Here is a 14,902-nt window from a genome sequence, read left to right as displayed (position 1 = left end):
TGCCAACAGTGGTGCACAGGTCCTTGATTAAGAAAAGCCAAGAAAATGGGGGGAAAACATCACAAATTAATGAGTAAATGTTGGCACACGAATGTTGGAATCGAGGACAGTTATGAAAATATTGATTTTGGCTCAGTCGGATTGGTTTGGCAAGACTTTATCGTTTTGGAAATAAAGTTGTCTATTGGGCAAGATGAAAATATAGATTTATTATAAAAAAAATAGCAAACAAAAGTGTATAAAAGCTCGGTATTTTTATAAAATGTAATAGGATTATATCAACAAATGCCTAATGTAAGTTTTCAAAGAATCTCAAAGACTTTTTTATTACTTCCCCAAAAGTATTGCATTTCCTAGCAAATATTTCCGAAAATCCCCAAGCCTTACAGCCACTTATATAGATGTATGAACCTGCCAAATTGAATTGGTTTGAACACTTCCCCAAAATTCATTCAAACATTTCCCATCAACTTAAGCAGCCCTTTCTTGGCAAACTTCAATATAATTGATTTCTCGCACAGACAAAGCCATTCCCAAATTAATCCCCTCTTTTCTATGGCCAACAAGAGAAATGCTAATCAAGCCGGTCAAAACAAACTGAAATTCGAGTAGGAGATATATGAAGTCATACACACTTGGAACTTTTCCAGCTTTCCGCACCAGGGAGAACACAAAGAGCAGATAAAGAAAATTCCCCACACACACACACACTATACAGTTTTCCGACTTTTCCGGCCGCACGAAGGAAATGAGCAAGACATTGAGTCACCTCAAATTGTGGGAGTGTGGAAAAGCAATCAAAATACGGCAGAGACAAAGGCGAAGATAAATAGAGGCAGACAAGCAAAATATTGCCTTTTCTGTGGCGAAGGCAACAGGAGGAAACAGATACCGCAGTGCAAACGGGGCCGGAAAAATCTGAAAAACCTCACGGGGAAAACTCCACACAAAAAAGGGAAAACCCCCCTTTTAAGATATATGAGTGTTATAAAATTAGAATAAAATGAAAGAACTCTTAATGTCATGCATGAATTGAAATTAACTACCTTTTAAAAATGTTAGCGTTTTGAAATCATTTACACAGGCACCGAAAAGTATGCTACACTATAATATCCTAAAAACACATTCGTTTTTCACTGCATACTTTTAGACATCTTTACAAGATATTTCAAACCCAATGGTCTTTAGAAAACTAAAAAGAAGCATTCACAAAATTGTATTTAAAATCAAATCAGTTAGGCATTTTTAAAAATAGATTAGTGTAAAATCTAAAGCTTCCTTGGATTTTTCCTTTGACTTTTCGCACCCACATTACATTTTTATAAATCGAGCGTGTGAGATCTGAAAATATTATTCCATTTAATCCCGCATAAATTTCGATTGGAACGCTTTTCCTTGCCCTCTTTTTACGAGCCCTCAAATGTATGCGGCAATAAATTAAATCAAAACATCTAGGATTTGACCTTGAGTGCCCGGGACAAATGAACACATCAAGGATGCACAAAGGGCAAGCAATTTTACGGCATGCAGTCCATTGGCGGTCAGCTCGGGGCCGTGAACCCTGCAGATATCCTTTCGTTTTGTGTGGGTGTGTGCATGTCAGGACCTCGGGGGCAATTTCCCTTTGCAACATACACTCGACACACTCTATCACATGCGAGCATGTGTTTTGTGGGCGGGCAAATAAGCATAACGAGCTCCATTATCCTTGGGGAAACTTGCGTTTGGGATGCAGCCTTTTTTGCTCTTGCATTACGCATACGCCATGTGACTCACAACGGAAAAGCGGGGCGAAAGCTGGGGAAAACTCTTTTGTTGCACCGCCAAATTGAAATAATATGCAGGGGACAGCAAATATGAAAAAGAAATGGAGATGCGAAAACAGAGAGATGAAAAAAGCATGAGTCAGCAGATGTTATATATATGTTATTCCAGGATATGGGGGCCAATGGATTAAGGAGGATGGGGTGGCTTGAAAAAAATAGAGTTTATGTTTGTGTACTCGGAGAAATGTTGCTTTTTAAAAATGCTGTAAGAACAGAAATGGTCTTTTGCAAATATTAAAAAAGCTAAAGTTTTCTAGTGGCTTAGGTTGATACAGATAAGTAGCATTACTATTAATTTAAAAAAAGAATATAAAATGTACTTGTTATTTTGTTATATTTTATTCCCCACTACTTGCTTATAAAATTTAAATTAAATTAAAACCTTTACAAACGTGTTACATGGGTATTTATTTCCCTAGCACTCCTTTTTGTTAACCATAATTGGACACAACTGCGTTGTTTCCGTAAGAAAAGAAAACATAGGTAGTGCCCTAAAAAATAGTAATTGAAGTATTTTTTTGGACATAATACCCCTCAATTTGAAGGGTAAAAACGCCAACATAATGGCCATAACAAGGACGCAGGACATCATACAGCCTGAGGATGCAGGTACTGTAAACTAGAGGCCATTGTACACACGTAGGTCACAAGCGGCAGATCCTGCTCCTCTTTTGACTTTTGTTTTTGGTGGAGAGCATGAAACGAGTGCGCCCTTTCCACCGATTTTCCCAAGCTTTCTCTCCTGGTTTTCCACCCATTTTCCGTTTTGCCGGCTGGGGCAGCATCATTAACATTATGTAAGCAACAACAATAACAACAACAACAAGAACCGGCGACACTGACAGCAGCAACAGACGGTAGTGCTTTCACCTTTCTCCTCCTGCAAAACTACACCTGAAGTTGTAATTTATGCTCTGACAAAATGGCGCACACACAAACAGATGGAAAAAAAAAGAAAATTGGGGGTGGAAAGTGGGGTGAAGAAGCCACGTAACAAAGGGGCTGACAAAGGGGGTCTAAAAGGGGGCGCATAGTTAGCCTATGTGTTGCACTTGACGGGATAGCTACTTTTATGTATTTATGTATATATATGTACATCAGGCGCTTGGCCTTTATGACCGCATAAATTAAAGCATCAACCATTGAAATATTTTATTATAGGTTCAGGTTTCAAAGGCTGAAGGAATAAAAGGAGATATCAAGAATAGTGAGCCAAAATGGGATGTTTACTTAACTTACTTGTTTTCCTAAGGCTATACATGTTTTATATTGTATCTGAATTTTTAGGAACTAAGATTGTTCATTTCCCTTAGTTGTTTCTTCCTAAAACATAACCGAAATGCCTAAAAGCTTTTAAAAATTAGTTTTGTAACTAAAAACTTTTTGCCACTACTTAATCATTTTAAAGTGCTTTGTCAAAACTTATTTTTCCTCTTTTTTGGGTTGCCTTAACTTTTCTCTTTTCTTTCTTATGCCCTGCTAGGATATTAGGCAAATTTTTAATCCCTTATTAGTAGTTTCTCTACTTTTTATAATGCAAGCATAATTTGCTTGATTTTGTAAGAACCTTTCCTGAGAATTAAATTTATGACTTCGGCATTTGCCATCGTCATGAAAAATCGCAGCGATTTTCCACTTTACATACATCCATCAGCGTTGGCATCAAAAACTTAATGGCCGGCCATAAAAGAGGGAAACGCGGCGAAATGTTTATCTTGCCGCCACAATTCCGAGCTGAACAAAAAGCCAAAGATACACACGCATTCATGTGCATTTTACCTAGGTGGAAAAGTTTTGAGCAAACTGCATAAACGAAACTTCTTATAAAGTCTATAAAACGTAATGACTCGCGCTACATGCGCACCCAGAAAAGTATGCAACAAAAGTTCCACTGACTTTGACTTGACAGGATGAAAATCAAGGAGAACACAGGAGTCTGGGAAATTCCAGCAGGAAAATATTAAGTTTTACTTGGTCCCAGCTGGGGGGAATTGATTAAAGCCGCAGTAGCGGGGAATTAAATGAAATTGGAAAAGTTGAACGTGCTACCAGGAAATCTTTAAATCAGCTTAGGTTAAGCTTAATTTACCAATGATTCCTAGCTAACGGGAATAAAGGGATCTAAGAGTTTATAAAACAAACACTTTTTTATTAGCTGCATAATAAAATCTATTTCAATATTTTTAATTAGTATTCTAAATTTCTCTTTGACTTTGAATTTTATGACTAGAATATTTCTTTAATAAAAATGCCAAATGCATTCAAACGAAATTGAAATAATAAAGCCGAATGGCATTTGCCATTTCACTAAATGAAAGTCAATAGCAATTTGGGTCAAAGCGGGCCAAATAAAATTGTATTCAATAAATTAATACCTTGTTTATGCTTTTCACTCTCCATTTGAAAAAAAAAAAACAAAATAAAAACACATTGACTAATTGGTCGATTTATTTAGAAATTGAGAGAATTTATTCGGAATTGAATGAATAAATATTTCTAAAAGTAATTTGAGAAGATGGCTTTGTCGACTTTTTTTGTAAACTGAGTAACATTACTGTTGTATAATTTTTCATGCCGTATTAATTTATTTATCTTATCTTAATTAAATATTTTTAATGAGCGTTTTGTAATATAGGTTACACTTTGTTTCAAAGAAAAACCAAATTCCAACTCTATGTTACTAAAATTCTCAACAGGTTCTATCACAGCAAGAAATAAAAAAAACAGTTTATCTGGAAATAAGGACTGACTCATATATTTAGTATATTCAATATAGGTTACAATTTGTTTCAAAGAAAAACCAAATTCCAACTCTATGATACTATAATTCTCAACAGGTTCTATCACAGCAAGAAATTGAAAACATTTTATAAGGAAATAAGGACTGGGTCATATTTTTGGTATATCTAAATTCCAAAAAATTCCCTCAGTAGCAAAACTCGAAGCTCCACTGTACTCAAACTAGCGAGCTCTTCATTATGCATTTATGACGTCAAGTCGAGTCGATTGGGGAGTGTTACTGCACTTGAAAATCGCCCAAGGCGCTCGGCATTGGTTGATGGCTGAAGGATGAAGGATTTTGTGCAACAAAATGTCAAATCACCGACACTGGGGCACTTTCACCCATACACCGACATCGGCAAACCAAATTTGCATGCTACAGCGCGCCAATGTGTTTGTACTTCGTATATCTGGGTATGTGTGTGGGTTGGGGTGAGTGGGGAATTGAAATTGGTTTGCAAAATGGCAGCTATTTATATTTGGCCAGGAGTCGTCTGCACTTGTCACACTGATTTCTGCCGATTAGAAATTAATCGAATTTTACTGTCAAATCGAAAGCGGCGGGCGTTCAGGAAGTTGCCGTTACGTTGCCATGGAAATGCAAAAACAACCAAACACCGACAGGCACGCATACCAAGTCACAAAGGCGGGAGTATCCTGCAAATTAGGGTGACTCGAAATATTTGTTAGATTCGGAGAGATTTGTTTTTAAAGCAAAACCCATGGGAATTTTTAAAAGTCTTGAAAAAAGTCTTTTGCGCCTCTTTTAAATAAAATAAATAATATTGATGTTCCAATTATGAAATAATATTTTAATACTTTCATTTCAAGATATCGTTCGGCCTATCTAAATCCAATTGCATTTTTTTTAAACTTTTTTTTATTTACAAAATCTATTGCTTATAGTCCTTGGGAAATTATATAACCCTTAAAAATACCTTATTTGAAATAGGTTTCAGGATTAATTAATTTTTTACAAAGTATAAATCTTTCTTCTTTAATATATTCAAGATTCGCCCTTAGAGTACACTCCCCCTTGCAATTTATCTATTCACTCGGTCGTCCTTTGAAACTGAGCCACCCTAATCAAGACACACACGCACACACTTTCGCAGACTGGCAGACACTGACACTGAATGTTACGCAGTCGGCGGTCCTGTAGGCGAATTACCGTAACATTTCGCTTAATAGCTGATAATCTCCGTTTATATAAGCTCGCTAAGTTAAAGAATTCCTATAAAGTATCCCCTCGATATTTGATTAGCATTATTTTCACTCCTCTCACCTGTTCCACAACTGTCGACATTTTGATGTGTGTTTTATTTTATTTACTGCACTCCTAGATATTTCTCTCACTTTGTCGTTGTGCTAACTGCACTTTTTGTTTCAAAAAACGTTTCGAAAATTTATTTCTTTAAAACGCACCGCATTTTATTTGTTTTTTTTTCTTCTGGTTTGATTTTAGTTGTACGTGCGTTGGGGGTAAATTCGCGAAATTTAAACGCGCAACGAATCCGACGAGTTGCTACTGCTGAAATCAACTAAAAATCCTTTTTGGCGAGCAGGATACTCACGGATTTTTATCCTTAAAATCAGAGTGACCATGCCGCTTGGAAAATATACCAAAAGTGTGTTTGGGAAAGTATTTTTGGAAAGGTGAAAAGCTTTGATAAATTGGTTCGGCCAAAAACTGCGCTATGTTAGATTTAACATTTTGTTAACTAGCACTATATAGGTGTCAAAACATCGATGTATTGAGACATCGATGTTTTCGATGTTTTTCACCCAAAACTTTAAAAATTTCTTCTGGCTAAACTAAGCGCGTCCCCAAAATAATTTTTACACCTAAATTCTTGATTCATCGCCCTCTAAATACGGATTTTTGTTAATTAGTCGGGTCGTTCCGGCCCGACTATTTAAGAATTACCTAAATATTTTAAATTATTAAAATGCACACTTGTGGTTGTATTAAAAATAGAAAACAAAACATTTATTCACTTGGTGTTTTAGAATGAGAGAGAGATCATTTCGGAGATCATTTCTTATAACTAAATTAAACATTTTTAAGAAAACTATAATTTTTGTTAATAAACATAAGTTTGTCGACGACGTCAGGCTTTAGGCGCGTCCTGCGGTCAGAAATAATTTGCCCCGCCTTGCTGAAGGCTCTTTCTGACTCGCAGGAAGTGGCAGGGATACATATAAATTTTTTGACCACTTCTTTAAAGGGCGTCATACTGTTCGACGATTCCTGAAAGTATAATAAATTAATAAAAATAATGACAAAACAATTTAAAAACTTACCTTTCAATATTGCAACGGCTCGCACACTTCGGCCTCATTTGAAGTTTCAATATGCTGCCTGAGCATAACTATGGCTTCGGAGCGCGCCGTGCTATTTTTCGCTTGCAATTTTGCTTTCAAGCAAGTGAAATAGTCCGATGGTTTTGCACTAAGTGTAAGTTGCTTTTAAAAATACTTACGCATCAAGAATTTGTCCATCTTAACGCCGTCGCCTGCACCACCAATTGAATGTTCTATTACTGAAAAACAGCAAAAGAAGAACTTTAATATTATAATAGAAAAAATTTAAAAAAATCTGCTCTTTTACGTACCTTTCCTTTGCCTTTTTTCTTAATAGTGAAACGAGAGTTCCTGAAAAATATTACGTCTGACAATTCAGTTCGACAATTGATATTAACAAATCGGAGCTGCTGCTGACTTGTGATTTTTTCTAAACGAGCAATGGCGAGTCGGCCGAAAAAGGAATTCGAAGATTCTTCGGAAGAGGAAAACGAAGAATTCATGAAACTCTTGTTCAGCGAAAAAATGAAGAAAATAATTATCGAGGCGGACTCAGAGGAGGATGCATCATCGGAGGAGGCACCATTGGAGGAGGCACCATTGGAGGAGGCACCATTGGAGGAGGCACCATCCACAAGCCACAGGCGCAAGAAGAAGAAGCGCCAAAGGATGTATTCTTCGGAGGACGCAGAGGAGGAGGAAAGTTCCTCCACAAGCCGCAAGCGCAAGCGCAAGAAGAAGCGCCGCAAGAAGTCCAAGTCTTCTGACAGGTAGGACGTAACAGATATTTTCATTTAGGGCTGAGCAGCTAAAATGCTTTGCGTACTTATAACGTAGTGAAACATCGATGGTTGAAAAAAAACATCGAAAATTTCAAAAACATCGATGCATCGATGTTTTCATCGATGTTTTGACACCTCATAGCACTAACTGGCAAAATGTAATAACAGGTATTTTAACAGCAATCCATCAACGGTCACTCTTAAACAGTTTTTGCATTTTGGGCCGCACGTTTTTTTAAATAAGTAAATAACATAATAAACAAAGATGTTCCGCCTGCAACAATCGCAACCCGATCCCGCCGAGGAGCAGAAGCGCGTGTCCTCCGAAGTCCGCTTCAATTTCATCCTATTTGGCACCATAATCGCGGTTGTTCGCCTGGGTACGTACACTTCTTATGTAAAATGTTCCATTTACCAATATTTATTATTTGTTTTCTTTATTTTCAACAGCTCCTGTGGTCCTGCAGCATTTAAACACGGCATAGGCGTAAAGTTAACTACATGAAAAAAGTTCAAAGATAACTATTAGCAGTTTACTTATGTATATCATTATCTAGTTGTTCAAGCAATTGTAGTGAAATCCCAAACCTGCACGCAAAATGCATTTATTTAAAAGCACTTTGGCTAATTTGTAATGTGTTTAAAGTTTAAATCGAGGCATTTTTAAAGTTTGGAATATATTGATGTCGTTTCTGAAAAGAAAGTGTTTACAAATGTAGAGAGTGAATAAAAAACAAGAAATACAAAATCATTTTCTCTAATTTTCGAGATAATATTATAAGAAGACTAATTATTCTTATTTTGTTCCTTATATATCATACCTTATTATTTATGTTGGCTTTATAAAGTTAAAAACTTTCTTGATACGAGATTTGATTTGATCATTCAGCTGATTAGCGTCATTTAACATACAAATACCATCTGGGGATTAATCAGCGGTCGGTAGCGTCCCAAAAAGCGTTCATTGGGAATAGTTCTGCTTTGCTTCTTGTAAATTGTGTAAATTACTCACACAAATAAAAGGCAAAATGTCATTTTATTCCATGCCGACCGCTGGGTTAAATACAATAAAACCCCATAAACAAACAATTAGCACCATATCTTCGTCGCTTTTTAACTTTGTTTGGATAAACTTCCGAAAAATTAGCACCAATCTCTTGTCAATCTGTGTTTGGATAAACTTCCTATCAGCCCCGAGCTCTGATCAGTTTCAAATTTTCAGAATGCATGTAATTTGGGCCCTGATTACAAATAATTTTCCTGTTTACAGTCATTTTAAAATGGGCGCTAAGGTTATCGGATCGAGCTTGCAGCCCCGCATTTTTATCGTTAGTTGGCAATCGATACCGCCCACCCAGCGCTGCCAGAGCTGGCACTTTGGCCAAAACTGCTATGCCAGACCTCCCCCGCCAATCACTTCCAGCGGGAAACTAGCCAGCCGGGCAGCACTGCCTGTGTATAAACAGTTGGCAGAAACGAAATCGAAAAACAGAAGTTTTGGTCGAAATGGCAGCGTAAAAACCCATTAAAGTCATTTCCATTATTGCACGACCGACTCGGAACTTATATACGCATATAGAAACGTAGCAGATAGCGGAAAAGTGGCAAAATACCCGGAACATATTGGATACATATGGACGTAGACTTCAAGATAACGAAAGAAGTAAGTTTTGCCGCGTTGCGCTGCCCCCGCATTTAACCAATATTACTCCATTTCACACGTTACTATGTGGTCTATATCTTGTTTACCAGGTACTCCCGATAATATATAATGGTGGCGGCCAAGTACGAGCGGCTGAACTCCAGTGGTGGTGAGGCGGGTGCTGGAAACGGAAATGCCAGCGATGCGGAAGACGAGGAGATCGAGCTCAGTTTGGCCCAGAAAACGCAGCTGAACAATGGCCATCGTTTGCGTCAGAGCAACTTCAAGTACGCCAGCGGAAAGTCGGGATCTGGCGAGTCCCGTGGAGCTGCGGAGACGGCCACGTTGGCCCAGGAGGAGAACATGATGATGCAGATGGCCGTGGGCACACTGGCCATTATCTTTTTGTATCTAACGCTCTCCATATCGCTGACCTTCTACCAAACGGACATCAACCGGCAGATGCCCTTTCCCCTGGCCATCGTGACCTATCATCTGGTCGTGAAGTTCCTGCTGGCTGCCCTGGCGCGCAGGATCTACAGGCTGCGAATGGGCAGGTCGAGGGTACAGCTGGATTGGCGCGTGGCCCTGCGAAAGATGGCCCCCACGGGCGTGGCCAGTGCCATCGATATAGGGTTCTCCAACTGGGGGTTGGCCCTGGTTCCCATCTCACTGTACACCATGACCAAGTCCTCGACCATCGTCTTTATCCTACTGTTCGCCATCGCTTTGGGACTGGAAAAGAAGGTGAGGAAACTGGAAAACTAGAAATTATAGAAGCTAACTAAACTAAGGGGGAGGTGGTTTTACAGTCAGGGAACTCTCAGTTACAGAAATAATTATATGTCAACTCACGTTCTGAAGTTTTTCTGTATATTCAATTACCTTCAAGGTTATCTATACAATTATTTTGAAAGCTTCCAAAAGTTCATGAAATTTCGTCTTATCTACAAAGAACTGATAAAACTACACCTCTTTTTAAGCTCTTTATCACAACGAGTTGTAAGGAATACAGTTGATTATTGTTATATCTCTTTTACCACCAAGAAGTTTCAACACTCAGAACTTCTTAATCTTAAACTAGTTATTTCTAGTTAAATTGATAAACCTGAAAAAATGAAACAAATTTCCAATAGATCACAAACTCTATACAGTAGTTGAATTTTTAATCAACTAAATTTCCATTATGTCTATATTTGTACTTTCTTAAATCAGAACAATTTTAATTAACGATATATTATTATTCTCTGACAACGATACGATAAGAAGAAAAACTAATAGATAAAAAGCAATATCTAAAAATACATTTTTGTTTATTGCAAATGTTGAAATATTATCAGTTAATTGTGAGTAACTTCATGTTCGAATATAACTAGTCATTTTTACTTGTAGATAAGGATATTTCACTGAGGTGATGTTGCTATTATTTTGATTGCAGATGTTTATCAGCTGGATGGTATAAAAAGAGTAAATATAGCTTTTAATGGCTTTGATTTAGGGTCCTTCAGTTAAATGGAGTACATTTTGGGAGTATATAAATGTTTTTTTTTTCATTTTTAAATTTTGTTGCAAATGCGTTCTAGCAAATATTTAACTCCCCCATATAGATTGTGCATTAATGGCATTATTTACTTTCAGAGCTGGTATCTGGTGTCGATTGTGGGCCTGATAGGCACGGGCCTTGTGATGTTCACCTACAAGTCCACGCAGTTCAATGCCCTGGGCTTCTTCTTCATCCTCTTCGCCTCGCTAAGCAGCGGATTGCGATGGAGTTTCGCACAGTTCATAATGCAGAAATCCAAGCTGGGATTGCACAACCCCATAGACATGATATACTACATGCAGCCGTGGATGATTGCCTCGCTGGTGCCCCTGGTTTTTGGCATAGAAGGTGGGTTTGGTTTACTTCAATTGCTTAGTGGGCTTAAAATAACTCCCATTCTATTACAGGTGGTAACCTTATCGCGGTTCTTGAAGATCTCCATAGCCATACATCCAATGAGATAAGCTGGGCCATTGCGAAGATATCAGCAGGAGCCTTGCTGGCCTTTCTCATGGAGTTTAGCGAGTTCCTGGTGCTGTGTAAGACCTCCAGTCTCACCCTCTCGATAGCCGGGATCTTCAAGGACATCTGCCAGTTGGCCCTGGCTGTGACCCTGAAAAAGGACCAGTTGAGCGTTATTAACTACATTGGTTTGGTCATTTGCCTGGCGGGCATTGTTTGCCACCTCCTGCACAAGTACACCAGTATGAAGGAGTCGCAGAGGCAGCAGAAGGATTTAGAATTCGACAACGACCAGGAGGAGTCGTCGCCGGGCGAGTACAAATTCAACGAGGGCAGTGCCATTGCGGGTGTGCACGTGAAATCGCATTCCACGCTGACGGTGCCATTGCTGGAGCAAACCGATTCGGAGGATGAGTCGGGCCATGATCCCAGCAACAAACAGAACGCCTCCGATGTGATCTTCGATGTATTGAAACGACGCGACATGCAGCGATGAAAGCTGATCCTTGTACAGACGTCCTGTAAATGTTGTAAATTCAAACGACTTTTTTGTTTACACGCCCCATTCCCCACGAAACTACTTACAGCACTGGGATAGCAATGCAGGTTTTAGTAAGATAGTTAGATCGAAACTTCCCATTCCTTCCGACACAGATTCCCCGTTTTCCCCGATGCATTCCGCTTTGTGCATTCAGCAGCTAGGCTAGATTTATGAGATATATAAAATTGAAGTGTGTGTGCTATCCTGGTATGAATAACAGTCTTAATTGAGTTGGTTCCGAAACCTTAGGGACGAAAAGTAATCTTTGGACAATATTACAACATGTGCGCATTTAATTGAACATTTTTTATGAATTTAATCACTAACGGACAATTTGAAGCCAGGCAACATCTTACTCTGCATTTCTACCATTTGATTAATTTAAGATATTGTAAAAAACGTATTATATTGTCCAAAGTTAACTTCAAGTCCCAACACTATCTCGTATTTCTTTCGTAAAAACTCACTCTTAAGTCCTAATAACTATGTAAAAATAAGAAATAAGAAAGCCTTAATGACCTTTAATTGTTCCTTAATTGGCAGCTCTAATTTGACACTCCAAATTTAATTGTAAATTCATTTAGTTTTAAGAGATTTTGAATTTGACCGCTCCCGAAAATGTCTGATAAAATTAAACAAGGGCCATTGTTTTGTTTACCAAATTATAAATAATGTCTTTGTTGTTTTTAGTTGATAATGCTTCTTTTTTGTTGAGTTTTTGACATTTTGTATTCATAAGTTTATAAGATAATTTCAAATATATATATTAAATACATATATATTAAAGCAGATTAATACGATTTCGATATGCCGCGTGTTCAACTCAATTGAACAGGGTGATATCTACGTTAAGGATTTCTTGGGAACCTTGAAACTATTTCGATTTCTTTCAAATTGTAATAGTTCTAACTATTTTTTGTGTTACAAATCTTTGGGTTCGTTTTCGAATCTGGCTTGCTTAAATGGATGAGGGGAATCTGTATTATCTTCAAAGCGTGGGCGCTTAAGATGCGATTGTATTTCGGGAAGAGATTTCGTAGACTCCGGAGCTGTGTTCTGCAGCTGCACGGTGATAATGTTGTAGGTCTCCACCTCCACGGTGACCACTTCATCAGAGACCACAAGCTGTGTGTTTTCAGTCAGCGACTCCTCAAAGCCAGAATCGGGACTGGATAATTTCGGGTTGTTCTGACCGAAGGGAAACTCCCAGGCATGCTGAATATCCTGATAGTAAAAGTAGTCGGTGAGCACGTCCATGTAGGGTTCCACATGGGCCTCGGTGTAGGAGGTCAGTTCAATGAGGTACTGCGACCAGCGCTTAACCCCGCTGACCTGTCGAACCGCAGCAATGCAGGCGGCGGCCAAAAGCGAGGGTGAATCATTGGAAAAGCTGTAAACTGAGAGGGTATACTTTCGTCATTAAAATCTCTAGGGATCATCTGTAACTTATCCACACTCACTGCTCAATGTGTAGTCCGCCATGCTAACCAGTTGCTGCCCCAAACTACCCAGCATTTGTTCGAAGCTTCCGTAACGTGGAAATGCCTGGATATTATGTTCCCTCTCGCATTCATCCAACATCTCGGTGTAGGCCGCAAAGTCGCAGCGGGTGAGGAAGCTGCACGCGAACAGCTCCGCAAAACTGGCCGTTGTGGGACGCACTAGCTCGAAGTTAAGGAAGCACAGCAGCTTCCTTTCCACAACCTTGTATTCGGATAGTGTGTAAACATTCCTGACCAATTGGTTTAACTCGCTGAAGCGCGGTATAAATGCATCGGTGTTTTCGATCTGAGCTGCCAAGTGAAGACAGGTGATGGACACCATGAAAAGCTTGTCCGGTCGGACTCTGTAGTAGTCAAGGAAGCGATCCAGGTAGTAAACGGCTGAAATTGATAGAGTTTTAAGTGATTTTGAAAACATTTTTGTTTAGACAGTAGTTAATTCCTGGAGTAGTTAAATTGAATTACATTAAAAGTGTGTAGGATATGATTTCCTATACCCAGGATTTTTTTTATGAAATTTCTACTTCTGATGGAATTTTTGGTGGATTCCTATTAATTTGAGCTTTCTAGCTAGCTGATGTCTCAAGTACTTAAATTTAAATTCTCTTGAAGAGGATAAAGCTTTTAGGTTTAGTTTATAGAGGTCTTTGGGCTGTCATAATGAGAATCTTTCACTGATGGTGTTACTTTGTTCTTAAAGTAGTTTCATTCCGTAAATTTCTTTGCTAGATCCGATTAGGAAAGCTCTACAGTACAGTGCTCACCCAAGTGCAGTGCACAGCGACCCAGTTTGTGGGTTCGGGCCACCAGTTGGAGGAACTGCAGCAGTTTCTGGCGATCGTCAATTTGTGACGAAAGGAAAAACATTGGAAGGCGGCGAAGTTCCTGCTCCCGCATGGTCAAAAATATGTCCCGAGCATAGTCGCTGAGCCAGTGCGTCTTCGCCAGGCGCTAAAATATAGATCATTTAGTCTACAATACCATAATCCATCCAATTCCTGGACAAAATTCACCGTATCAACGTCCGTTGTGTGGCGATTCTTTTCCGATTTTCGGATGACCTCGAAGATGTTCTGCTCGGCAGCCCAGTTCTGGTCCATAATTTCGTTACTCTCTGCAGATATTTAATATCCAAAATCGAAGATCATTTGGTCTATACGACGTGATAATCAAAACAGAAAAGCTAAAAATATGGCGGGATAACGGTTACAGCCAGTGTTTGTCAACATCCCGCCAGGCTAAGCGACCTACGTTGCCAGATTGGTTAAAAGAAATCTCTTTTTCCAAGAACGGTTAGAATTGAATTATTTGACAGCCCGGACGTAACTTAATTTCTAGGGTGCCTTTTCCACTTATTATACGATTGTCATTAGAAATCAGTATTTTTAACTTCATTTCTTAAGACTTCTATGGCACCCCTGTGTCCTTGAATTTAAAATTATTTGAGAAACTCATATGGGTTTGACACAACAACAGCAAGTGTTGGAATTCCTACGTACATTAACAGAAATTTCGAGCC

At 38.7% G+C, this 14,902-nt stretch overlaps 6 protein-coding genes across 9 annotated transcripts in view; 3 read left to right on the top strand and 3 right to left on the bottom strand.

Moving 5' to 3' along the window:
• LOC108011862 (ras guanine nucleotide exchange factor B) overlaps nucleotides 1–6,104 on the bottom strand; it is a 45,724-nt gene extending 39,620 nt beyond the window's left edge. Inside the window, exon 1 of the mRNA XM_036815033.3 lies at nucleotides 5,893–6,104. Coding sequence (XP_036670928.3) covers nucleotides 5,893–5,913 — 21 coding nt within the window. The 5' untranslated portion in view covers nucleotides 5,914–6,104. The remainder of the gene's footprint in view (nucleotides 1–5,892) is intronic.
• Nucleotides 1–14,902, top strand: part of RpL28 (ribosomal protein L28) — a 384,986-nt gene that overhangs the window by 72,441 nt on the left and 297,643 nt on the right. The window lies entirely within an intron of this gene.
• On the bottom strand, nucleotides 6,565–7,763 carry LOC136116825 (uncharacterized). The gene is made up of 3 exons (XM_065864068.2): nucleotides 7,223–7,763; nucleotides 6,912–7,150; nucleotides 6,565–6,858 (listed from the first exon to the last, which is right to left on the bottom strand). The coding sequence occupies exons 1-2, from the start codon at nucleotides 7,703–7,705 to the stop codon at nucleotides 7,148–7,150; spliced, it is 486 nt and encodes a 161-aa protein (XP_065720140.2). The 5' UTR covers nucleotides 7,706–7,763; the 3' UTR covers nucleotides 6,565–6,858; nucleotides 6,912–7,147.
• LOC108011844 (uncharacterized) lies at nucleotides 7,875–8,415 on the top strand. Its single transcript, XM_017077083.3, has 2 exons — nucleotides 7,875–8,073; nucleotides 8,144–8,415. Exons 1-2 carry the CDS (start codon nucleotides 7,959–7,961, stop codon nucleotides 8,176–8,178), a joined length of 150 nt encoding a protein of 49 aa, XP_016932572.1. The 5' UTR covers nucleotides 7,875–7,958; the 3' UTR covers nucleotides 8,179–8,415.
• On the top strand, nucleotides 9,115–12,672 carry LOC108011872 (solute carrier family 35 member C2). Its single transcript, XM_017077114.4, has 4 exons — nucleotides 9,115–9,356; nucleotides 9,446–10,082; nucleotides 10,974–11,226; nucleotides 11,286–12,672. Exons 2-4 carry the CDS (start codon nucleotides 9,465–9,467, stop codon nucleotides 11,834–11,836), a joined length of 1,422 nt encoding a protein of 473 aa, XP_016932603.1. The 5' UTR covers nucleotides 9,115–9,356; nucleotides 9,446–9,464; the 3' UTR covers nucleotides 11,837–12,672.
• On the bottom strand, nucleotides 12,527–14,562 carry CycJ (Cyclin J). 2 transcript variants are annotated; one of them, XM_036815310.3, is made up of 4 exons: nucleotides 14,397–14,562; nucleotides 14,148–14,334; nucleotides 13,342–13,764; nucleotides 12,527–13,278 (listed from the first exon to the last, which is right to left on the bottom strand). In XM_036815310.3, the coding sequence occupies exons 1-4, from the start codon at nucleotides 14,481–14,483 to the stop codon at nucleotides 12,803–12,805; spliced, it is 1,173 nt and encodes a 390-aa protein (XP_036671205.3). In that variant the 5' UTR covers nucleotides 14,484–14,562; the 3' UTR covers nucleotides 12,527–12,802. The 2 variants fall into 2 exon arrangements, with proteins under 2 accessions (XP_036671205.3, XP_065720139.2); XM_065864067.2 differs by having other exon boundaries at nucleotides 13,035–13,271.

This window comes from Drosophila suzukii, chromosome 3 (genome assembly GCF_043229965.1).
Source record: "Drosophila suzukii chromosome 3, CBGP_Dsuzu_IsoJpt1.0, whole genome shotgun sequence".
Lineage (NCBI taxonomy): Eukaryota > Metazoa > Arthropoda > Insecta > Diptera > Drosophilidae > Drosophila > Drosophila suzukii.
The sequence above is the reverse complement of the archived record's forward strand: the minus strand, read 5'-3'. Positions and strand labels throughout refer to the sequence as shown.

Bases quoted from the DNA above. Each gene is read 5' to 3' on its own strand.
- LOC108011844 (XM_017077083.3), top strand. From the start codon at position 7,959: ATGTTCCGCCTGCAACAATCGCAACCCGATCCCGCCGAGGAGCAGAAG. The intron at 8,074-8,143 runs GTACGTACACTT...TATTTTCAACAG, and splicing joins AATCGCGGTTGTTCGCCTGG to CTCCTGTGGTCCTGCAGCAT.
- LOC108011872 (XM_017077114.4), top strand. From the start codon at position 9,465: ATGGTGGCGGCCAAGTACGAGCGGCTGAACTCCAGTGGTGGTGAGGCG. The intron at 10,083-10,973 runs GTGAGGAAACTG...ATTTACTTTCAG, and splicing joins CTTTGGGACTGGAAAAGAAG to AGCTGGTATCTGGTGTCGAT. The intron at 11,227-11,285 runs GTGGGTTTGGTT...ATTCTATTACAG, and splicing joins CCTGGTTTTTGGCATAGAAG to GTGGTAACCTTATCGCGGTT.
- LOC136116825 (XM_065864068.2), bottom strand. From the start codon at position 7,705: ATGAAAATATCTGTTACGTCCTACCTGTCAGAAGACTTGGACTTCTTG.
- CycJ (XM_036815310.3), bottom strand. From the start codon at position 14,483: ATGGACCAGAACTGGGCTGCCGAGCAGAACATCTTCGAGGTCATCCGA. The intron at 14,335-14,396 runs GTGAATTTTGTC...TCTATATTTTAG, and splicing joins ACACAACGGACGTTGATACG to CGCCTGGCGAAGACGCACTG. The intron at 13,765-14,147 runs GTGAGCACTGTA...TATCAATTTCAG, and splicing joins TCGCTGTGCACTGCACTTGG to CCGTTTACTACCTGGATCGC.